The 25749-nt window shown below is 46.2% G+C and overlaps 1 protein-coding gene across 1 annotated transcript in view; it reads left to right on the plus strand.

The window, feature by feature from the left end:
• Nucleotides 1–25749, plus strand: part of GPR180 (G protein-coupled receptor 180) — a 550950-nt gene that overhangs the window by 433048 nt on the left and 92153 nt on the right. Inside the window, exon 8 of the mRNA XM_069639768.1 lies at nt 13340–13417. Coding sequence (XP_069495869.1) covers nt 13340–13417 — 78 coding nt within the window. The remainder of the gene's footprint in view (nt 1–13339; nt 13418–25749) is intronic.

Below are 25749 nucleotides of genomic sequence, written 5' to 3' on the forward strand. Positions count from 1 at the left end.
GCGAGCGTCGGGCCATTACAGTGTGTTTTTGAGAACTGCTCAGAGGAGCTGCTTAAGGTCCCCAATTGTGGGATCATAGCACGCAATAGCAGTGGTGACATTTTCTATCACTGCAGCAGGGTTGTCGGGCAAAGTGGGGAATTGTTGTGCCATGTGATACAAGTCAGTGGAGCTCCATGAAGTGTGTATTCTAATAGGAGGATTTGCAACATCATGTTGGGGGTAGGAGGGCAGTGTCCCTCTGGGCAGCAGCTGAGGCATCCATAGTGTTAAGCGAAGGCGGCTCATCCATGGAAGAGTGTGAAGTTGGATGTCTTGTTTAGTGGGGATACGCATGGCAGCGTTGGCAAGGGGTGACCTCGGGTCTGCTGAGGCACAATACTTGTGCAGGAAGGCAGGTGACAATTGGTCTTCTAGACTGTGCTGTCTCTGACCCGGGGAGGCTGCATTTCGTTTCAAGGATGCCAGAGTTTTTTTTTAGTAGAGCCCCTGGTAAAGTGGGGTGAATACTGCGTGGGCTTGGGGGCAACTGCTGGGAAAAGTGAAGCAGAGGAGGAGTAGGAGGAGGTGGACGTACATGCATCAGTCAAGGCAGAGGTGGTTGTGGTGGTGGAAATGGAGGGAGTTGCAGGTGCTGGTGGCAGAGGTGGCACTGCCACTGGAGGGGGGTAGGGTGGGAGGAGGTGTCGCTGGCTGTGGTATGGGAGCAAGGCCCGCGGGCAGTGGAGGAGAATAGGGTGGCAATAATTCATCAAGGAAGTCCACTGGGGGTGCTATGGGTGCTTCCTTGGATGCGTTTTTCTCGCTGTCATTGGGCAGGCAGGGATAGAGACCTGTGTTTTTGGTGCGTTTGATGTTAGGCCGACCGGCATTGGATGCATACTTATTTCGGTCAAATTCCCTTTCTAAGTTGCCTGAGAGTTCCTCAGCGATCGAGTCAATTTCAGCCTCTCTATACCATACGAAGAAAGAAGACCAGTGGGCTTGAGACGTCTTTGATTTCCTATTTCTCTAATGCCCCTCTTAATACAACCAAACGGTCTATCTCAAACGAACCAGCTAGTGGACACTGAAAATCCTTCTGGAACCTCGAATAGACATTCCATTCTTTGAAAAATGTACATGAAAAAGCCCAATAAGTTGAAAACATATAGAAGGCATTGGTCCCTACAGATGGAGTAGGAGTGTCCATCTGTCCTAAATGGTATAGAGCGGGTGATGCAGAAGGATAGTGGGACTGCAGGTCTTGCAGGCCAAGGTGTGAAAAGACAAACAACCCGAGGATAATTGGTGTTTATCCCCGGTGACAGCGTGAGGCACAAACAAGAGAGGCACCAGAGGGTCCGATAGGAGCAAGCAAGAGTGGATAGATTAGTGCAGAAATTGCAGTAAACGTAATAACAAAGGGAGAACAAGACACCACTTCTGTCATATGAGCTAGAACAAGACAATTAACTATTTCTTGGCCCAACCTTTTCATTTGCGTGTTGTCTAAAGCGTGAAAGTAGAGACACAGGGTGCAAGGCTCAGGGTGTTGAATAGCTCAAAATGGTGACTGGGCTGCAAAATAAGAAATTTTGAACCATTTTTTCCCCTCTTTTTTTTTCTCCAATTATTGCAACCGAACGTGTGTGCTATGGAGAGCATGTAGCAATCTAGGGATACTAGTGTGGGTGTAGTAAAGATAGGAAAACAAAAGATACAAATGAATAGGTCCAAGGATGCTAGGCTCAGAACAACACCTCCACATGTATTATCAAACTCTGCATTGCTAAGGAAGGAATCACTCTTCAATAGTATGTTGTAGAGATAAATCTGATTTTTTTATATTAAAGTTGTGTGCAAAAAGACATCCAACATTTAGAGAAATTAAGACATCAAAATGGTTTGCTAAAACAGAACAATCAGACAAAAAAATATATTTACAACACAGTGCCAAAAAAACATTTTTTGGGACAATCTCCAAATTGTGTGTGTAACAAACCCGACTCCTATTAGGATTTGCCAAGAAATTCACATATTGCAGTGTACATATTCAAGTCAACATTTGTGGAAAACACATAGAACAATGGTAGGTACACAAAATTATTTTTCTTGCGTAAACAGCATTAATGTGCTGTAGTTTTGGGGGTAGTAGTGTGTCTACACCAGGTGTTTCAGCCGTTTCTAGGTGGGCTAGGTGTGCCTCATCTTTAACACGGCCTTCATCAGGACGGAGTTCTGTGTAGATTGACGTCTGTGCTGCAGGGGAAGGAGACTACAGTCAGGGGGGTGTCTGAGCCAAAATTATTTAGTTTGAGTGAATCACGTGTGGTTGATGTAAAATCAAAAAGCACATAGCTTACCTATGGGTTAATAGATTTCACAGGCGCTAAATTTGAGATCTGCTAGCCGCATGGGCTGGTCTCTGTATGGTCCTGTTGCAAATAACAGAGAACGAGAGAAGCAAAGTGAGGTTGAAGCTAAACATGTCCCCGTTTAAAAAGGCATGAAAAAAAGTTTTTTATTATATGCAGGGAAAAAAATCTTACCTCTCGCTGGAGGTCGAAAAATGCTGATCCAGGGTGGTATCAGTGGGAAACAGACACGGCTTGCACAGCTAAAAAATATATATGGCTCAAGGTGAGTGTGGTTACCTAGTAACAACTGTCTCATATATATAGCAGTAAGTGCAGGGTTTATTTTAAAGTACCTGTGAGGGTTGCAGCATGGGCAGCCTGTCTGCCAAAAAAGTACGAGCTGGAGCTCCTCAGGCTGCTGTGTCACAGTTGAGACTGCAGGGGCCTGACTGCAAAGCGTTGGTAACGCTGTTGCTAGGTCCCTGTAGGTATTTATATGTCAGCCATCTTGGAATGGCCCTAGGATCGAGTGAGAAACAAAATGATGGATTCTGCTCCATCCGGGGGGCACAAAAAAAGCTCAATCAATTATGGGTGTGATTAGTGTCAACGCGTGTCTAAAAAGTTAATTTAGACAATATTGTTGACAAACGGTTGTCATGGCAACCGTAAGCATTGCGGGGTGGCATTGGTTTTTTATACTCTGAGACAACATAGCTAATGGCCCCATGAGGTTGTGATTACCGAAAATACTTCATTTCAATATGTTGTGGCATGGATCACAAAATGTTTGTGTCTCAGGAATCTCAGCAGAGAAAAACCATAATTAAGTAGGTGGACAGTTTGTATTGTATTACTAACAGCCCGAGAGGGTGAGAATTAGGGCGTGTCGCCTGGAAACTTAATACATAGTTTCATAATGACAGAAAACATTTGGAATTAACAAAGAAAGTATAGTTTTTCATGTAGGTGATTTCATACATTGACCAAAAAAAAAAGTGTCAATGTCTACTGACTTCTGCATTTCATGAAATGAAAAATGATCATAGTGTTAAGAAGTTCATAGCTCATACTCAATCATTGGGCACATGTCATTACAGGAAAGACTTCCATTCAACTGACACATTTAGACCAGCCTGAACGGAGTTAAGTCTGTGGACCCACCGTTGTTCTAATTGGGTCAGCGTTTTGTTCAGATCCCCCCACGCTTTGCTGGTTTCACTTTTTGGAGGACAAACCATCTTAGATCAGTATCACTATGGTTCTTACTGATAAAATCTCTACTAGGGGCTTGTCTGCTACCTTGTTCCTGATACAGGAACGATGTTCAGAGATGCGCATTTTGATGGCACGTGTGGTTTTTCCTATGTAGAGGAGTTTGCATGGGCATTGTATTACATATATGACACCCTTCGTGTTGCAGTTTGTAAAATCTTTCATTGTCCATTTAACTTGTGCATGTTCGAAAGATTTCTTTTGTAGGGTCAAAGGGCATGCCACACATTGACCACATTTGTGATGTCCAACTATCGGAGGTAAATCCCATAGTGTGTTCTGTGTTTGTGGGGGTGGCTCTATGAAGGTGTGTACTAGAGCGTCTCTTAGATTTCTGTTTTTCTTGAAAGCAAAACATGGCACATTGTGCAGAGTGCCGGGGTGTTTCACCAAATTCCAGTTCTTCTTGATGGTTTTCTGGATCAATAGGCTCAAGGGTCCAAAAGTGGTGACACATACCAGTCTTCCCAAATCTTTTTTCGGTTTGTTTTCCAAACAGATTTCTCTAGGTGTATGTTTGGCTCTCTTTTTGGCTTGGTTGATGGCCTTTTTTGGATAGCCTCTCTCTGCAAGTCGTTGGGTTAGTCCTTCCGCATGTTGATGGAATTTTGCCAGGTCTGAACAATTTCTTCGTATACGCAAAAATTGTCCGTAAGGTAAATTGTACTTTAATCCCATCGGATGATAACTTTGGAAGTGCAAGAAAGTGTTGCGGTCCGTGGGTTGTCGAAACAACTCAGTTTTTAGTCGATCCCCGGTCTTGTAGATATGCAGATCCAAGAAATCTATTTGGTGGTGGTCCCAATGCATGGTAAAATTAATGTGAGTATTTCTTAAGTTGATCCAACTGTGGAACTGTTGTAGTTCCAAAGGTGTCCCCTGCCATATAATAATCACGTCGTCAATGTATCTCTTCCATAATGAGATGTTTCCTAGGAAGGGGTTGTCTGGCGTGAAGACATGGTTCTTTTCGTAGCGGGCCATATATAGATTGGCAATGTCCGGGGCGAAAGTAGCGCCCATACTCACACCTTTAGTTTGTTTGTAGATTTGGTTCTGGAACAGGAAGACATTTTCAGACATTGCCAATCTAGTGCACTCAAGGATGAAATTTGTGGGGGTAGAATCGAAGTCTTCTCTGGTGTTCAGGATGTCACGAATGGCTTCTAGACCTTCTTGTTGTGGTATCGATGTATATAGAGCCTCGACATCCATTGTGACAAGGAGGCTATCGGTGGTGAGGATGATGTCGTCAAGTAAGTTAATAGTGTGTGTGGTATCCTTTAGGTAGGAGGGCATTTTGATTACAAAAGGTTTTAAAAAATAGTCTGTGTAAAGGGACAAAGGTTCCAGGAGGGATTCACACGCCGATACAATCGGTCTACCGGGCGGTTTTTCTGAATTTTTATGTATCTTTGGGATGATATAGAAGGCTGGGCTGCGTGGGTTGGTTTTGTTCAAGAACATCTTCTCATCTTCACATGTCCAACCTTGCGTGAGAGCGTGTTGAGTGAGGCTTGCAATTTCGTTTTGGAGGACCTTGGTAGGGTTGTATTCCAAAGGTAGGTAAGCTTCTCGATCGCCCAGTAGTCGTAGGCACTCAATGTTGTAATCAGAGGTATCCCAAACGACTGCCGCCCCCTTTGTCTGCGGGCTTGATTGTGATTGATCTGTCTGTTTCCAAATTTCTCATAGCAATCCTTTCTTCTTTGTCAAGGTTATCGCTGTAGAAGTTGTCTTTTTTAAAACCAGCTAGTATGGTCTTGGTGACTATCTTCTCAAAAGTTATGATCTCGACGGGAGTCGAGCCAGGTGGAGGATAGAACTTGGATTGTTCTTTTAAACCTGTAGTGTTGTCTGACTTATTCTGTGGTTGTTGTTGTCCAGTGTCTCTGCACGAAGGTAAGTAAACTTCAAAAAAATGTTTCAAACGTACATTTCTGAAGAATTTCCGCAGTTCTAATTCAATCTCGAAAGGTCGTGCCTTTTGGGCAGGGACGAAGGATAAACCCTTGGCGAGGAGCCTTAATTCTGGTGGGGTCATAAAGCGGGTGGATAAGATGAAGACTGGTATCCATGGTTCTGTCCTTGGTTTTGGTACCACTGGCGCGTTCTCAGTCGCTGTCCTGGTTGCGTCGGTCGTCTCCTGGGTCTTCCTCTTTGTCCGCCCCTGGGAAAAAAAGGTTGTGGTTGCTGTTGCACTGTAGATCCCGGTAGGCTTGAGGTACTTCCACTCCCACTGGAGGAGGTCCCTGCGAAATTGACTGATCTATTTCTCCGATTGTAGTTTTGGCTTGCTTGTAAATCTGTGTAGTATGTAGGTCTGAGAAAAGGATAGGTTTTTTCTTCTGAATAGTTCGCTAGGTCTTTTTTGAACTTGTCCACCTTCCTGTCCAGTGTCAGATTTTTGAACTTGGTGATTTCCAACTCCAATTTATCCAGTTTATCCTTAGCATCCTGAATGGATTTGTCTTCGAGAAACTTTTTTTCCAAATCGATTAATTCAGCGCCTTGTTTTTCACATTCCTCTTTAGCCGTGTCCATAACTAGAATCAACCAATCGCGGCTGCATTTATTTCCAACCCCACTAAACTTTTTCGTGAACTTAGGGTTATCTGTAAATACCCTGGGGATGTTCCGTACTTGGAGGCCTTCGGGTATTATGCCGGCCCTCAAGTATTCAAGCATGAACTTGCCATGTAGCTCTGTTCGAATTATTATTTTTTTCTTTTGATTGAGTATTTCAAAGATAGGGACAGAAAGAGTGTAGGCCCATCCAGCCAAATTCAACACACTATTAAGGCCAAAACAAAACCAGGTGCACGAGGCACCGTGGTGGGCATGGGGCAGGAACTGAAATCCTCCCGTTGGGTGAGCCTGCAGACAACAATTTAAAGAGCTCTGGAGTGAATGGAGAACTTCACTGGTAATGGCCTAACACTACAATGTGTGGGGAGGGAGCGGCAACTGCAAACCAGTATTAACCACACAAAACCCACTTCAAGAGAACAAACCAAGACATTAGCATCGTCCGAAAAACCAACTTCCTAATGTATTCATCACAATAGTATCTCAATGGCTTGCGGATGCAGAACGTTTAAAAGAAAACAGCGGGCATACACAGCAGAGACATTTAGCACACTTGGCCGTGTCACTAATCCTCCAAGAGAGTCACCAGGCCCGAAACACAAAGCCCAAACACGTCAGCCAAAAGGCTGATATGCAGTAACACGCAGCAATGCAGTTATATACCAAAATCAAAAGGCAAATCCTCACAAGCAGGCATGGGTCATTGGCATGGCCCTTCCCTGCAGAGCGAACGAGGCCACCTCTGTTCCCTCGTTACCACGCAGTAACACCACTAACCAGGGTACAGTACATGTAATGGCAAGCACGGAGACACATATATAACAGAGCAACAGAGAACAGAAATAGCTGCATCGCGTTATATACAACGCCAAGAAGAAACACACAGTTGCAGCCCAGTACATAAAAAATCACGACCCACTTAATGTAGTGTGTCAATGTTATCTCCATTGCTGGTAAACTCTGCATACAGCCTACTCTGAACACAGAATAAAATACTGGAAGTGGGAGCTGGGGCTGGCAGCTATCGCAGCTTGTGTCTGTTCAGTACGGAAAAAGGGAAGTGGACAACATCCTGCACTGAAGGGTGGCGCACACCAGAAACGGAAAGTAACTGTGGCGCAGTGTGCAAACCTGGCTCCTGACACTGGAATGCAGCTCCAGGCACTTTTTTAAGCACTAGAGTGTACTGTGCAGTGGGTAGTTTCCTTGCAAACATTTGTGCCTGCTAATCCTACTATAGTCGGCAAGTCTATTGTATCAAACTATCTGTCCTTTGGGCGGCACACTTAAAATCCTAGGGATCTCTCCAAAGTGGCACTGTAACGACTAGATTCACAGGAAATGTCTGTGTCCTTAGATTAAGTTTGGGCAGGCTCCCTGGGTGCAGTGCCTGCACTGCACCCAGAAAACCCAAGCAATGAGAAAGATCATTAAAATTACACTTATAACAATGAAGGTGATGGCTGCATCTTCGGACATAAAAGCTCACACCTAAGCCAACAGAACAGACAGTATCCTGCTCGGACAAGGGCATGCATTACAATACAAAATACTTTCCCCGAGGGAGAGCAAGATATTCAGACAGACTTACACGGATACATCATGTCAGGTAGTTGCTGCAAATCAAGAGAAAACCTGGGAGTGCTATGACATGACATGACATGGCGACAGTGCAAAAAACGTAAATACAATGGCGTGGAGACCAGAAAGAAAATCATAAAGAAGTGTATAAAGAAAATCAGTTTGATTTACCCATCAGCAGGATTAAAAAAAGTTCACTTCTGTGATGCCACACCCAGTTTGCCGCAGACCATCAAAGAGACCCTCTACAAATAGATGGCATTTTCAATATAACAGGCATGTTGCTTAGTCTTAACAAGCAAATTACCTTTCACAACCCCTGGAGAAATGGTCCAGCTTTCCCCTCAAGGGCGGTAGGTCCACCCTCGGGACCCGCAGCAAAAACACTCAGGAGACTGATAGGCAAATCAAAGGTTCTTATTGGAAAGTACAATACAGCTATTGCAATAAAGAGAATGCCAAGTGAGTGAATCAGTTGCCAAACCGAGCGCTCTGCCCCTATTAGGCCAGAGCTTATGTTATATAGCATGGCATAAACATCAGCACTATTATACTGTTAGTTTCCTAATGAGTCCACGACTTTTGTAGACATTTTGTAATGGCAGAAAGCAGCTTGTTCTGAAGCCTTGCTGTTACATGCAGTTCATTATGTTGAAATAACGGTAAGCAACTTTGTTGTCAACAACTGATATATTCCTTTTAGCTGATATTGTGCAGTTATAGAGAGGCTCTGGGGGATGGTCACTGATGTCTTGCAAGGTGACACTGGGTGTGAGCCTTGCAGGGCTAAGGAAGGGGTTGACCAAGGCAGAAGAGCCGGGTGCAGCAGGAGGCTTTAGGCTGAGCCAAAGTGGAGAGAGCAAGGCCTAATGTATATGTCAAGGCCTTTTGTCTAAGTGTGACTACTGTAAGTAGCAGCAGGGCAATCCTGCCACATCGGTATATAATGGTATTCTCCTTTCACTCTCCCTGGTTCAGGCTTAAAGACATCAGGACATTGTTGTAATAAATTCAATAAATCCTGTTTTTGATTTTGGGATAGCTATGGGGGGGATTAATTGGTTATTCTGGTTTTCTTCTGATAGAAGACTGGTTAGCATGATGGAGATATCTTTACCCATAGGTTGTTTCCACTCTTTATGTAGATTGAAATGATATGTATGGGTTTTAATTTTCCTATCGGGCTGTGATATTTTGTCCCAGCTGTTCAGTTACTTCATAAGGTCCCTGTCATCTAGCTGGCATCTTATTATCAGAGGAGGGTAGAAGGACCAGTACCTTTTGGCCTATGGATAAAGATCTCATCAGTGCCTTCCTGTCATGACATTCTTTGTGCTGTTCTTGGGCTTTTACCATGTTTACTATTTTCCTTACTGCTGCCATTTGTTCTTCTTTTTAGCAGTTTATGGTAAAATAATAGTGTCTCCCTCCCTCTCCTCTCAGGTTTCCTGTAACATGTCTAACACATTTCAGGGTTCCCTTCCATACAACAATTCAAATGGAGACACTCCGGTAGATGATTGGGGAGCTTTCCTGATGACAAACAGAGCCCAAGGTATAATAACATTCAAGTTCTTCCCATCTGCTTCAACCAATTTCTTTAGACTATGCTTTAGAGTCTGGTTCCTTCACAACCCTACCCTCTCTCTTGCAATGCTAACACATAGAGAAAGCACACATCGTGGAAAAGGGATGGTGGAGTCATGTACAACATAAAATAGTATTTGGGCAGCTATCAACAATGGGGTACTCTGGTTAAGTGTGGGAGCATCTCCAGGAGAGTGCCTCCAAATCACGTCCTCATTACTAGTACAGGAGTCACAGTCCCCGTAAAACCCTACCATGTAGACTGAAGGTAACGCCCAAATCTTATCAACATAAGACTACCTTTGAAACCATGTGTTATTGTGAAACATTGAACCCTCCTGTTGACATAGGTACTAAGACGCTGGGGCAATCCCCGCTATTTAAACTGAACAGCAAAGAAGAACTGTGTTTTCGTCATCCGCTGACCCATCCGGCAATGGCTCGTGCGATTCTGCTGAGCTGGAAGCTGTGATACGCCCGAAAGGAGAGCCAGGCAACCCGTGGAGGCCGCAGCAAAACCTAACAAGCTGAAGCAAGCCTTCGGGAGACTACAACAAGGCTCATCTTCAAGGCTAAAAAGAGGAATAGCGGTACGCCCGAGAAGTGTCTTGCGAGTCGTTGGGAGCCGGTGTGAAAAACCTGCAGGGACTCAGAGGTGGTGGCATGACCTGTAGTGGGTGGACCGGGTGGTCCAACAACAATGCAAAAACTGACTAACGTAGCCTACGGTAAAACTGAGTAGGTAGTTATCAGGAGAAAGCGAGAGACTGTGGAGGAGGCGTAACCTTTCGCAGCGGGACTGAGTTGTCCTAAAGCTACATCAAGGAGGTCCACAACAACTAGAGGTGGAAAGAGGTGAAACAAAGAGGACTACTAAAGGAAGAAGTTGAAGTAGGGAGTGCAAACCAATGACCCCTGGTGAAACAGATGAAGAGTTCCCCGGGAGAAGGTAAGGGGAACACATACAAGTCCAAGAGGGGGCCAGGGAGTTAAGAGACTGTAAACAATAAAGAAATAGAGAAAACTGTAAACCGTTTTGTGATACAGTTGCCATGTCAATTCCACAAAAGGGTTATACTGGAAAGTCGAGAGGGACTCCAGGAACGACTTCATCATCTCAGTGGGGAGCAGCTCAAGAGAGGTGTAAAACCCAGAGATTGTGAAAATCGCCATAAGGGAACTTCAAACCTTGTTAAGAACTGTGAACAGACATTGAGGAACCAGCTAGGACAAGGGAGTCATTCTCCTAGCCCCACAAGAACTTTGTGTAACCATTTGATTTTTCTGTTGGGTTACGGAGAACCCAAACCTTTATGGAACTATTACTTTAAACAACCAAGAGGTGTTTGGCCGCTTTACATCGAGGAGAAGGGAATTATTCTCCTGGATTACAAACAGTAGTTGGACTTTATGGTGTTTTGTTCTAGTGGCAGGAATAGAGAAGGAGCATTTGTGACTGGGATGGTGCCTTTTTGTTTTGACTCACACTGACTTCCTGACGAGCACCCGAGTTTCTTTAGTTTAGGTATGGAAATCCCCTTAGCGTTAAGAACAGATAGGTTTGGTTTTTCATTTAATAAATGTCTATAGCAACCACCTGTGGCCCCACTTGTTCAGTCTCTTCATTCCTTATCGCCACAGTATCCACCCCCATTTTGTTTACCCTACTGCTCCTCCTATTGCCCCTCCTTTGAATAGATAGTGCTTTTACTATCAGAATGTGGGATGTTAAATGGCTGTTGTTCTACTCTTATTGTGTAAGACCAGGGGTACACAATATGAAAAGGTTTTCCTTAAAAATAAGCACATTGGAAGTCTAAGCACATTTTCTGTGATATCCCACTTGCTAGCATGTACTTAAACATGGAAAATGCTGTAATTTCAAGGTAAACTCAAATTATGACTTTGTCCTTCCAGAACTAATTGAATTAGTACTGCTTTTCAAAAGCGCCAAGCGCTTCACAGACTTTGCACTGAACTGAAGAAATGCTCCTTCCATCAGATTGGCCCATACACGGATTCAAAATCCCTGATGGCACTTTTTACACCAGACAGCATTTTTCAATACCCTTGGACACCTTGCTGCTATTGTCTGTGCACCGCATCACGCATCTGTCTGACATTCATAACCTTTTTTTCCCCAGATGACTGCTTCCTGGGTGCTGTTTAAAATTAGCATTGTCAATGCCAACAATTGTGCCTTTTGTCGAGGCATGAGATATGCATGTTGCAGGCACTGCCACAAAGGTACTAAAAAGCCACGAAATCGCAAAAAGCTGGGACATGGTTAACATTGTTGTTTCTGCCAATGCTCGTTTTTAACATGAATTCAGTGCAAGGACAAACATATTGGAGATGTTTTACACCTGCAGTTAAGGCCATTACCTTTCGGTAGAATTATGAATAACTTTTGCAGCCTCTTAAAAGCAGAGATCTTGCTCAAAGGCAGGTTAAGGGGTGTTTTGGGCAGGAGGGCAAAAGCGTGGGTGGAAATGGCCATGGGAAGTCATTCAGAGGCGTAGCCAGTATTGTCCAACAAGTGGGGTCTGAGGCTGATGTACTTGGGCCCACCACAGTGACATTAACATCTGAAAATGCCCATAGAGCGCTGCTGAGTGGGCTTTTACAGGTTTTGGGTGGTCCTTGCCCGCTCAGGCCCTACCCTGTCTACGCCTCTGAAGTCATTGGGTAGGTAAAAAGCCAAACACCCTCAGACTCTGGGCCTCATCACGAGTTGGGCGCTAATTAGCCCTACCGCCAAACCCCCCGCCGCTATTAGCGCTGGATCACGGGTTTGGCGGAACGGTAAGTCCCCATTTGAGAATTTCCCATTCCTCATTGGAGCCAAAGGGGAATGTTCGGCGCTATTACCGCTGGCGGTAATAGCGTCAAAAATCACGACGGATTTGCCACCAGCTCAGAGCTGGTGGGAAATCCACCAAGCCTGTAATTCGGCCGACCCTTAAATGCAGCGGTAATAGCATTACCCCCACATTTAAGGGTTACCGCCAAACTCGTGATGAGGCCCACTTTGTCCTTCCAGATACCCTATATCTTTCCTATCCTAATGACAATGGATTATAGGCAGCACATGCAGTGCTGAGGAATAGCCAAAACTATCAAATGATATAATTTGTTCTTTCACCTCATTTCACTGTCTTTATTCATATTGGTGATGGTTAACAACTGCTTTGAAGTTGCAAACGGCAATTTCTAGGCCTGGGAGTAATTCAAGGTCCTTCCTTTCGGCCAACCTACACTATGATTTCTCATCCCAGCAGCTTCCAGTTCTGCAATTTGTGCCTGAATCAAGTTTCTGCAGAACACCTGATTAGCCCCTGTTTCATATAATGCTTGCTAGTAGCCCATTAGTCAATAGGCTATAGAGTGGTTCATATGCACTACAAGTAACATTTTGTCAGAGGCTATTGAATTTAACTTTTGACAAAAACAAAACTTTCAAATGTAGGATGGGCTTCCTGAGGAATCTTGGCACGATCCCTGAAGAATCACTGGTTCCTCACTGCATACACACTTGTAAGTAGCCTGTCGGCATTGGAAGTACGGAATAAGAAAACCCTTATAAACACAATTAAACATTAAGAACAGTTTCCCTATATCTTATACATTCCTTAGACGATAAACCAAGGGACTGTTTGTGTTTTTTCTTTTATGTTCACATTCTTTTCTGTGAGTGCACCGCATTGTTTGCTAAACTAACATTTTTGCTTTTGTGTAGGTTTTCTTGTTGTAAAAGAACTCTGGTTTAAGAACTGCATCGCCTTATCGTGTCACTGATTAAAAGTACTAAGAAAGATTCATACAATTACACATTGCATGGTAGCGAAAAAACAAAACATACAACAATAACATGAGTCATGTATTCTTAGCTAGAAAAACTAAGACTTCGTTTGATATTCTTTTTTTCATAGCTAGAACAGGTTTTAATTGCAACTTTTTTGTTTCAGGGCTGTCTCTTGTGGTTTTTATGTCATCCCATTCTTGTAGCTACTTCATTTTTACTTAAAGAGCATCAAAGAGAGAAGGTATGTATAAAAAAAGCGTGCATGCCCTTTCCTTCTTCGTTTGCAAGTATATGATGGATGTCTTTTTCTTCTGCGCCGCCTTATACAGTTTCACAACTTGCATTTATTCAACCACACATAATCGGTTCTATTGCTACTGTAACAGTGGCGTGTCCAGACTCTTTTGACTGGAGTGGCCCAAGTGGGGCACTGACTTATGCGGAGGTGGCATTAAGTATGAGGACACACACACACAATGATTATAGTTTACAGTAAGGGGGTGGCCAATCAGATTCCAAGTGTAGCACGTGCCACCCCAGGCCACTTCCTGGACACTTCACTGTATTGTAGAACGTAAAGCTGTGTCAGTTAAGTTGTAATGCACAAGCGTCATCACACGCCACTTAACAGGTGGTGACATCACATTGGTATGCCCCCTGCCGGCATCAGCAGTTCATGTTATCATATATATTAACACTGATTAGATCACATCACTCGTACATTGTTTGAATTGATCCAAACTAGCTTCACTTTATTTGAGTAAAGGATTATTTAAAACATAAAGGTTATAGAACAGAATACTTCATAGAATATTATTGTTCAAATAAAACAAAACTGAAAAGAAAATGGTATCTTTTTTTTATCTATTAAGTGTTAACAAATATTGAAGTGGCTCATACAACAATCAATATCATTGAATTGTTTGAACAATTAAGTATTTTTCCTAATTTCAAATGCCCGTAATGAATAGCTCTTCAACATAATGCACTAGCTCACTGTTCAGCAACTAGAAGAAGCATTAGCTCTGGTCTACATTGTCCACCATAAATCCACCTAAAAGCATGAGCAATTGTCTTCTGCCTCAAAGAAAAATAAGATGAGCAAAAAAACATAAAATGGAATAGATCCTCTGTAATATCTGGATCACAAAGACCATTCACAATTGTTCTGTTTCTTTTTTTCCAGTTTTCCTTTTCAGCTTTTATAAGAAATGTATTCTTCCTAAATTTAAAAAGAACAAGACTATTGAATTGAACCAAACTGATGGTTTCATCATTCCTTACATTTGGAGACAAACCGAGTGTGTAAAAAACGAGTCTTAAGTAGTCCTTTAGACTTAGAATCGAGGCACTCTGGTAGCAATGGCCCAGACACTAGCACTCCAAATTGACTTTGTGTGTCTCAACCACTTGATTAGACGCCTGCCATTACTACTCAGTAAGTGCCCAAGAATCCTCCTTCAAAATGTAGCCTCAGGGTTGTCCAAATTGCACAACAGAAAAGTAAAGGTTTGGCTGCTAAATAATAAACAAGATAACCAACACCAAGTTCTGCATTGAGAGCAGACGGAGGTGACCTAGGAGAGGCACACCAATTTGATTTTCTTGCTTCTGTGTTAGTATATCCCCTAGACCCTGTCCCCTTTGCACGTCTTCACACGGTTTTGGGCAGATATGCCAACAACATAGCTTTAATAGGATGACTACCTGTAGACCTGGCAAATGGGAACAAAGCAGATTTAGTTTGTCATCCAAATTGCCTTTTTTTTACGATACTTGTTCCAACTCAGTGTCACATACCTAGATAATCAAACTTCTCCAGCATGGGGTCTGGCATGGATTCACATGCTCATGAATATTCTCCGTCGTCAGGCTGGGAATCTGCGGTAAAGAAAAAATCAGTTTCAGTTTCGTTTCTGAACTGTCTTTCTCCTAATAGCCAATCACTGGTCTCTGGATCATACTGCCCCCAGCCAATGACGGCCTTCTACCTAAGCCCCTCCTCTGGCAGCCATCTTCAGATTTTTACTGCACGTTCAAGTGTTGGGAGTCCTTGTGCTGTAGCTCTCGAACCTTTACTGCGTTTTGCGAATTTTCAAAGAGATTTCATCTCATTTTTCGGTCAATCAAGCCTCAAGCTCCACCTTTTCTACTTCCGATCAACAGGGACCGGTTTCGGATTAATCATTTCCCATCGAGGGCAGAATTTTCGTTGAGTTTCACTTCTCGGAGGCTTCCGGAAGATATTTGAGGCCTACCCCACGTGGACATGGCCCAGGAAAAAGTAAACACGACGCCCGGACCCAAGCTCTTCAGGAGCTGCCGTGGATGTGGACTGCAGAATGTCTTCAAGGAAGATGAACATTCTCAATGTCTCTACTGCCTTCATGAAGACAAAACGCACGTGGAGAAGGACTGTACGTTTTGCAAGAACATGTCTGAGCGGACGATGAGGGATCGTCGTGCCCGTCTCACCAACTGGCTGGAGGGGAAGAGCCCAGCAGCGGGTGAGAAAAAGAAGTCTGAGCGGTCTTCTAAATCCTTTCAGGGCGCCCCAGTCGATGGGGGCCCAACAAAAGGCTAAGCACCGCGGGCGCCGGAAGCGCCGAACGGTCGGGCCCCTCGGCTGCCAGGCAGGGTGCAATTTCACAGACGCCATTAACCACGAGCCAACGCTCTGGCTCGGAGAAGAGGAAAGTGGAGAACCCGGGTAAGCTTTGGGAGAAGTCCCGGTCGATCCCAACAACAGCCGAGGGGGAGCGAGGCGGTGATCCTCCCCCAAGGCGAAGACCTTAATTCACCCTGCTAAGGCCTCTATCGTGGGAGTCGTGGTGGCCCTGGCGCGAAGCCTGTGGAGGCGACCTCGGGGCCTAGAGTTTCCATGCCACCGTGAAGGGAATCATCTTTTCAGCCCATCGATAAGACCCCTGTGAAAACCCCAGTGGGAAAAGAGGGGGGGGGGCCATTGGCCATCACGGACAAGGATGCAGCCTCTGAAGAAGAAATGGCTGGAGTCGTAAAGGTCCTGAGCAGGAAGTTCGAGGAGGTTCGGTCCCACGGGAAGGATCCCGAAGAGGCGGACCAGGAAAGCAACGGCGGTGGCGACGAGGAACACGTGGAGGCGGAGGATTCCACTCCCCAACCGTCAAGCCCCTCGCAGCCGGTCCCTGGGCCACAAGACAACTCGGGGGCGATCTTGATGGCGATCCAGGCCTTTTGTACGGAGATAAGGACAAAGTTGCCCTTACCAACAACGGACAACCCAGCGGAGCCTGGACCGTTGGAAAGCCCTCCAAGCAAGCGGAGGAGAATTCATCCACCCCCTCCTTTTCAGCCTTCTCGGCCCGCACAGCCTTCTTCCCCGTCTCCTGAGCCGAGGGACGATACAGGAACAGAGACCGCCACTACGGGGACGGATGACGACGGGATGGACCTTCCATCGCCACCTGCTCGGGCCTCCCCGCCTGACGAAATTGGCTCCTTCGACACCATGATCACCAGGGCATCCGAGCTCTTCCAGCTCTGCCCCGTGGAAGAGAAGAAGGAAGGCTTCCTCTATCAACAACGGGAGGCCAAAAGGAAAACGGTCCTCTCTGTCCCGTTACTCGACGACATCTGGGACGAGGGGCTGTTGCTCCTGAAGAACCCATCCACGGCCCCTGCCAAGGGAGACCGGTACGAGAAGAAGTACCGGGTTCCGGATTCCGCCCCCATGTGCCTTAGGGCGCAACCTACCCCGGAATCGGTTGTCTCTGCGGCAGCCAAGAATAAAACAGCAGGGGCAACGGCGTCAACTTCGTCATCCCCGCCGGACGGTAAAGGAAAGAAATTGGACGCCATGGGACGACGGGTCATCTCGTCGGCGGCGACTACCATCAAAGCGGCCAACGGCCTTGCGATCGTAGCCCGCTACGACAGGGAGCTATGGTTTTAAGATCGCTCCTCTACTGGATTTCCTCCCGGCTGACAAGAGGGCTGAGGCCCTAGAGATCCTACGGGAGGGAGAGGTAGCGTCGGACCACGCCATAACGGTAGCCACGGACATTGCAGACACTGGCTTCCGCCAGATGGGCAACGGTGTTTGCCTTCGCCGACGCGGTTGGCTCAAGGCAACCGATTTCCGTCAAGACATACAGACCAGTGTCCTGGACATGCCCTTCGATGGGAACAACCTGTTTGGCAAGGCAGTGGACGAGTCGCTGCAAGCCATCAAGGCCGACACGGAGACGGCTCGTGCCTCAAGCGTTCTTCAGCATCCAAGGAGGCCCAGGATCTGTGGCATTGGGCCGTAGCCCAAGGGATGTTTCTGGTACCCTTCCACCTGCCAGGAATAAAAAACACCATCGTCGACGCACTCAGCAGGGAGTTGCGCTCGTGCCATGAGTGGGAACTGCGGCAGGATCAAGTGGAAATCCTCTTTCGACGATGGGGCAATCCCCAGATCGACCTGTTTGCGACGGTGGCGAACACCAAGTGCCAGAGGTTCGCCAGCAGGTTTCCCCTGCCGGGGAGCATGGGCGATGCCTTCTCATTCCCCTGGGACGGCCTGTTCCTGTATGCGTTCCCTCCGTTGCCGTTGCTGCTGCGACTCATCAACCAACTCAAACGATCCCGGTGCAGGAGGATCGTCGCACCAGCGTGGCCGAGGCAGATCTGGTTCCTGAACCTTCTGGACATGTCAGCGTCCCCCCCCCCCCAGTCAAACTGCAGATGGATGCGGATCTCCTCGTCCGAGAAGGAGGCGCCATCCTCCAACGCGATCCGGCATCGCTGAACTTGCAGGCTTGGCTCCTGCAGTGCTAGTGTTTGGAGGGTACGATATCCCAGCGGACTGCAAGGAGGTGCTTGCAAAGGCCAGGGCGCCCTCGACTCTCAAGTGTTATGGACACAAATGGAAGAGGTTCTCTGTCTGGTGCCGTGCACAGAAGATTAACCCTCTGCAGATTACGGCCCCTCAGGTGCTGCCGTACCTACTGTCGCTGGCCAAGGCGGGGCTGGCTCACGCCTCCATCATGATCCATCTAGCGATTTCCCGCTACTCCAGGACCCTGGGGCGATCATCTCTCTGGTCCCATCGCCTGGTGAAGGAGTTTATGAAGGGCCTGGTCCGGTCATTCCCGCCGGTGAAGGCTCTGGCCCCGGCGTGGGAGCTCAACATGGTGCTGTCCAGGCTCATGGGGCAGTCATTTGAGCCGCTGCATTCGGCACCGTTGAAGTTCCTGTCGTGGAAGACGTCTTTTCTTGTGGCCATCACCTCTGCACGACGAGTGGGAGAGATCCAGGCCCTCTCCTGTAAACCTCCATACTTGACTTTTCATGATATGAGGGTGGTGCTGAGGACGCACCCCTCCTTTATGCCCAAGGTGCCATCGGACTTCCATCTCAACGAGCCCTTGGTGTTACCTGTTTTCTTCCCGTCACCTTCGTCGCCGGCTGAGAGGACTTTGCACTCGCTGGATGTAGCTAGAGCGCTGAAGTTCTACGTGGACCGCACAAAGAGTTTTCGGATGACATCACAGTTGTTTGTGAACTTTGGAACTGGGAACCAAGGGAAGGCCCTCTCGAAGGCTTCCATTTCCAGATGGCTCTCCGGCTGCATCATGCACTGTCACCGGTTGGCAAACCGACCGTTGCCCGGCCGTCGGAGAGCTCATTAGACCAGGGCGATCGCTGCTACCTGTCACGATCCCTCATCATGCGGTCCCCAGGGCACTCCCTCATCCCCAGTCCCGCCCTTCTCTCACTTCCCCCCTTCCCCGGGACTCACGTGGACTCACACACGTCTTGCGGGCACACCCGCGCCTGGTCCGTAATAGGACGGCTGTCAGACTACGGCCGTTCCTACATTGGCAATTGCCTTGGCGCATAGGATCGCGAAGGGCTAACCCTGAGCTTCCGCATCGCGGGACTGTGAGGTCACGTGATGCTCTTGCCCGATCACGTGACCATGCCACGCATCACGTGACCAGAAGCGCGAGTACATAAACCCGGAAACCTGGGTATTCGTTGCTTCTCAGCTGTGCTCTGCATTCTGTTTGGCGCTACGGACTTTGAATCATCTTTGGATATCTCACGGAATCGACCTGGCCTGCTTTACTGGACTCCTCTTGGATTTACCTCTTCGGATTTCTTTGCACAGTGATACACGGCTCTCGACCACGGACTGTTATTGGACTGCCTCCTGGATCACCCTTTTGCACCCTGGTTCTTTGAACTCCTTGCCTCACAGTTTCACAGCTCCACAGCTCCTGCTGACAGGCGAACAACTGAGCCTACTCCTCTTGGGGTACTGCCGTCCACGTGGGTCCCGGACCTCTCCACTAGGTTCCTCATCCCCTCCTTGACCCTGACTGGTAAGACCTTTCCAGTTATTCTAATACTGTAGGTACTGTTTCTTGCTTGGTACTTAATCCGCATTTTCTTGCAGCAGTGTGGGGTCCCCGAGGTTCGCGTTCCCGGACTTGGACATTCGAACAGCTTCGCCTGTGACCTCAACGGCTGCACAGAGAGTTGCGTTAAGTTCTCCCTGTGCGGCATTTGGGGACGGAGGCCTCTACTGCCTACACGACACTCAAGTCTCAACACTACCACATCGTTCCTATCTGGTGTGCCCCTGCTGGACATCTGCAGGGCTGCTACGTGAAGGCAGACGCACACCTTCACGAGATTCTACTGCGTCGACCGGGATTCCAGGGAGGAGTCCAGAGTCGGCCAGGCAGTGCTGTGCAACCTGTTCGCCTGAAGGTGGGCCTGGTGAGGAGGTAAGAGATGCTTAATGTTGAGTGATGAAATGCTTAATTTTGAGCCTTGCCACCTCCCGTGGTTGTGCATGTCTGTACTGCTATGTATTCTTGTATTCATGAGCATGTGAATCCATGCCAGACCCCATGCTAGAGAAGGAACAAGTTACTTACCTGTAACTGTTGTTCTCCAGCATGGGTCGGGCATGGATTCACATGCAAACCCTCCCTCCTACCCCTCTGCGACTCTTCACTTGGTAATACTGCCACTTTACGTGCTACCAAATCTGAAGATGGCTGCCAGAGGAGGGGCTTAGGTAGAGGGCAATCATTGGCTGGGGGCAGTATGACCCAGAGACCAGTGATTGGTTATTAGGAGAAAGACAGTTCAGAAACGAAACAAAACCCAGCCTGACGACGGGGAATATTCATGAGCATGTGAATCCGGTGTCAAAGACATCAAAGATCGCCTGGTACACATGTACCCTACAGAAAAATCAACACCAAGTACCCAAACTACTCTCTGGCAGCTCCCACCCGTGGTTGGACATTACCGCTGCAGAAAATGTTCTGTATGCCACCTCACTTAAGACCTGAAAGAGAGATCCGTAAATGGCACCATATGGAAACACAAAACTTTCTCCAATTGCCTGACAAAATGGAGCGTATACCTAATCATATGCCCGTGCAACCTATATTACATAGGTAAAAGCAAGCGTGAAATACGACAAAGATTTTGTGAACATAGGTCCTGCCTAAAAAACAAAATGGAGGACAAACCTATGCTGGCGCATTTCATGAAATACCAACACAAACGCACAGAACTAAGATGGTGTGTAATTGAAACCATCGAGGCCAAAGCCAGAGGGGTGACAGAGATTTAGAGCTAAGAAAACTTGAGCAGAAATGGATACACCGTCTAGATACGGTGAAGAACGGGTTAAATGTGTCCATAGAGTGGAATCTCTTTTTCTGAAAGTTTTGTGCACATTTTGGTATTCAACCTTTGTGAAATGTTGTATGGCTCCTCTTCTGTTGAAATTCTCACAGTTGGATTATGTGGTTCCAACACACGTTTGAGAAGCATTGAACGTTGTAACTAAAAACAATAGATCGACCAAAATGATCAGTACTTGTAATTATGAATGGTACAGTAATGATCTTGCATCGCTGTGAAATAAGAGAATATGCGAGTGACAAATGTCCAATATGCACAGTGGCATCATGAGACTCCCACTCACAGATGAGAAGTATAACATGTTGTAACCAAAAATATTATTTTCAATTGTAATCATGAACTACCTTGTAACTCAGCGAAATAGGAGAACTTGTGTATAACCAACGTCAAAGTTGTAACAACAACATGCAGCACTATGAGGTACAGCCCGTGTGCATAAACACGCAAATTAGCACAGTGTGAAGTGCAGAGACATGACATGCTAAGTAGCTTACACACAGTAACAGTATAAGTATACAGCACATATGAAATAGCTGAACTCGGAATAGAGATACTACTCCCTCAGCTAATCATTCGCCCATGCGCCCGATCCCCGGGCGCGCGCCAACAAGTGACGTGAGCACAAATAGCACCGGCGCATGCGCGTGACCACAGACACCGGTTATAAGCGAGCTGTGGCCACGGTACGCATAGGTAAGGAAAATACTCCCTTTGTAAGCAGTTAGCCGCCCGTGCTGATTATGAGCCATACACAGCCCAATGGAGCATTTGTCCCCACCGGACACAGGGCTCCCACGGTCAGCATGAAAAAACCGAGGGACTCACCTTTCACCCCTGGGCACTCGGCCTCAGATCAAGCACTGAGCACACGGATGCAGCTTTCCCATTCCCCGTGGTTAGCACAACAACTGAATGATTTACCCTTCACCCCTGTGGACTTGTACTAATATTAAGCACCAAGCACACGCACGCTATATTACCTATAATCGGCATGCATCCTTTGTTACTAGCCACCATCACAGCCTCACTGGCTTGTAGATGTAGGAAAACAAAAAAAACACAATAGTGCTAAAATATTCGTGTCTTACTTTACAGCCACGAAGCTGAGCACTTCCTCCTAGAGAATCAGGAGACCATTAATCTAAGCGCACAGAAGGCGCTTCAAGCAAAGAACTGTAACCAGATTCCGCGCTAACCTGCCACACAAATAAAGCTACGGCCCAGGTAGGAGTATGTACAGCACACTAAATACAGGACTTTTTCGCCTGTAGAGACACACCCACCCCCTGACTCTGTTTTTATTGTTATTTGCCCTTAGATGCCCCAACACAGTGGTACATCAAGCGATAACCGAAAGTCCACTAGATTCGTCCTGAAGACGGCACCAGTATCGCATTCACTTACTGAGTGCCAGAAACACTACTATTGTGTCGACTAGACAGATGTGAGGTCAACTGGACCACATTCTAAGTCACTATCTTTACTAACCCTCACCAGAAATCAGTGATTGTAAAGAAACAATGTAATGAGGTTGAATAATATGCCTAAACACTGAATACACTGGTCATTACGGGCAAGCAAATAGCTTTCTTGTTGTTATGTTGTTTTGCATTGTTAATAGCCATGTTATGCTATTTTTTTTAAAAACCACGGTAATTATAAACAATTGTAATTGTATTTTCATGAACATTGTGTGTCTCATGTGTACAGACAACTGGTAGTGATCTGTAAATAGTGTGCTGCTTCCATAACCAGGCCAGTGTTGAACAGGTGGGGAAGCCTAAGTCCATTTTGTCCTCAAGCATGTGAATCCATGCCAGACCCATGCTGGAGAACAACAGTTACAGGTAAGTAACTTGTTCCCTATCAACAGTCTGAACTTTCAATAAATTATAAGCCATAGTTTGTAACAGTCTAGGGTTTTGGCGCCACCATAATCTTGTATTTAGATCTATTGTCAAATAAGCCTTTACTATCAATGAAGATGGTATATTTGTCAGTAAATGCCTATAGTGCACCCTGTGTTGAAGCCATTAACTCTGCAGTATCTGCTTCAAACAACATGCCCATAGGTTGACTGGCTGTTTTTAGGGTATTACTGTCAGTGAAAGGAAATGCATACAGGTCATTGATCTACAAGTTGAACAATAGAGGCGCCAGGGCGCAGCCTTTCCCTCTGCCTTGCTGCGATGGAAACTGGTGGGTGAGTTCGGCTTTGTGTCTATATATTACAGATAGCTCTGTTCTTAATCTTTGCTTCCTTCCCCTGATTGTACTCTGTTATATCTGTTATATGTCTGAAATGCTGTTGGTGCTCCCCCCCACCCGTTTCTTTTCAATACTTAAACATGGGATAGCTCAACAGGTAAATTACTCTGCATGACACAGCGTGCAATCTGCAAGTCACAAATGTGATATTGCGGTGAGTAAATTCTTTAAGAATCGCCCTGCTCTTTACTACGTAAGCAGTGACATTGAGCAGCTGGGTGTAGATGCGTGGGAAATTGATTAAAGTCTTTGTGCACAGGCGGGCATTTCATGCTATGACAGTGTGTGCTAGTTATCTTTACCTGTGAGCTAGCTTCGAAATGCAAGTGCTGGGTTACTTGGTACACAGGGGACGCAATTGGCAATCGAGGGCGTGACCTGCCAAAAAGAAAGAAAAATAATAGGCGTTAAGACACAACCCCTACCATGATGAAACCATTGCTGATGTTAGTGAAGCGCAATGGTTTTTGAAGCTGGATCCGAAGTCCAGATAGCATCAATTAACTCAGCATCCTATATGTAACACCTTTCACCAGCTACATGGGTCTGAAAAGCTATAGGAGGCTCAACTTCGGGATTTATTCTGCAGCAGACGTTTTCCAGAAAGCCATTGGCATCCTCCAGATCAGTTACGACATACTGATACTTGCCCAAGATGAAAAAGCAATACCATGAAAGGCTGAGAATAGTATTAAAAAGGCTGCAGGATATTGACATCACATTGCACAGGAGCAAATGTAAGTTCTTCTGAAACAAAATAGAATCTTTTTTGGTCATGTCTTCTCAGTGAAGGAGTGACTTCCAACCCGAAGAAGGTGCAGGATATTCAGACAGCCAGAACCCCAAGAAATGTGCATGAGATTCGTGGCTTTATAGGAATAAGGCCTACTGATGTAGGTGTATTCCCAACCTGCCCATGCTCACGGCACCGATATGTGAAGAGTGCATGGTGGGTCTGAAGGACAGAGACTGAGATCTTCCATTTCCAAGTATTTTATTGATTAAATGAAATGGTGAAAACTCTAAACTAGCCCTAATTATGGGTTTTCCCTACCTAACACAAAACGAACAAATGTGCTTGTCCATCATCAGTGAGTCCAAAAGTCCAATTCAAATGGATTGTGTCCTCAAACATATTTCTCGTCTTTGATATCTTCCATCCAGCGTCAGCTTCTTCAGAAATGTTTTTCTCAGTAGAGGGTGCCATGCATCGACTCATGCCCCTTGACGGCCTATGCCCTCTCGCGAGCATGATGTCACCGACTGTACATATAGCATGCACTGCACCCATTAGTTCAGTTCCGTTTTTCTGCTGAACAGTTTGCTTCAGATCGGTTCTTTGACTTTGTATGTCAACAGTTGTTTTTCAAATGCTGACTCCTAAGACAGGATTTAAGAGATGTGGCGAGTGTGGGTCGAAGAAGTCCACTACAGACCCACACTGCATTTGTCTCTGGTGCCTCGAAATCGGGCACAAGATAGAAGACTGTCGTTCCTGTCTGTCGATGACGGGAAAAACGATGAAGGGGAAACTCGCTGTGGGTAGGCCCCCATCCAAGTCCCCATCAACAACTCCTTCAAAAAGGAGGTCTTCTGATGAGAAGAGCTTGATTGGTGAATCACCACCTCCGAAGCGCTCTAAGAAGCGCTTGCGGTCTAGGAGTAGATTGCACCATTCTTCATCTTTGTCCAACTGGAAGAAGGCTAAGAAGAGACATCATACATCTTTGTCCTCCGTCTCTTCCTTACCCGATTGCAAGCTCATCTGTCCATGTAAGTCGGCTTCTAAAGTATTTTGGGGGGATTTTTGCCTCTGATTGTTGAAAGTATTTTGAGAAGGTGGCTTCTTCCACCCTTTCGAGAGAGCCGAAGAAGAGCTCTGACCCCGTCGATCCTCGTAAGACTGAGAAGGTGTCTATAAAGGTTTCTTCTCTTGTGCCCTTGAGCCTAGACCCAAAACACTTCACCCCTCCAGAAGACTCGAAACTTTGAGATGAGGAGAGGCCTAAACCTCATCTTTCGACTAACCTCAACGAGTCTCGTGTTGGGTACTTAAGCGTTGAGGTCTTCAATGTTGAAGCCGGCGATGTTATCGACGGAACACTCAAAGGTTTACAAGCCTCCGGCAGGAAAATACCTTTTCAATACAATGTCCTCAATTTTTGAGGAGCACGAGGCCTTTGAACAGGACACTCCTCCTTTTGGCCTGGGGTATGGGACACCTAATGTTGTTGAGGCCTGAAGAGTCTAGGATGCAACACCTTTTTCAGAAGAGTCTAGGATGCAACACCTGGTAGACTCTGAGGGATGCAAGTGGCCTTGACACCTCTCGTGAGGTGGAGTTTGCCGGTCCAGAGCCCTCTGCTCATGAAGATGCCTCTTAAAGGGCACCTATGAGTAGGGTAACGGAGTATCTAAGTTGGGGAGGCCTGCTGCAGTTTGGGCAGGACGACCTGACAGATTTTCTGGATAAAGGTCCTCAAAGATCCCATCCTACCTTTTCATACTGCTCTAAAGAGTAGAGTGATGAACAATTGGGAAGCTCCAGATAATATCCCTGCCGTTAGTAAAGATCTCATAAGGAAGTATAAGCCTTCTAGTGTGGAT

Source organism: Ambystoma mexicanum, chromosome 7q (genome assembly GCF_040938575.1).
Source record: "Ambystoma mexicanum isolate Mex_15411 chromosome 7q, UKY_AmexF1_1, whole genome shotgun sequence".
In the NCBI taxonomy this organism is placed as follows: domain Eukaryota; kingdom Metazoa; phylum Chordata; class Amphibia; order Caudata; family Ambystomatidae; genus Ambystoma; species Ambystoma mexicanum.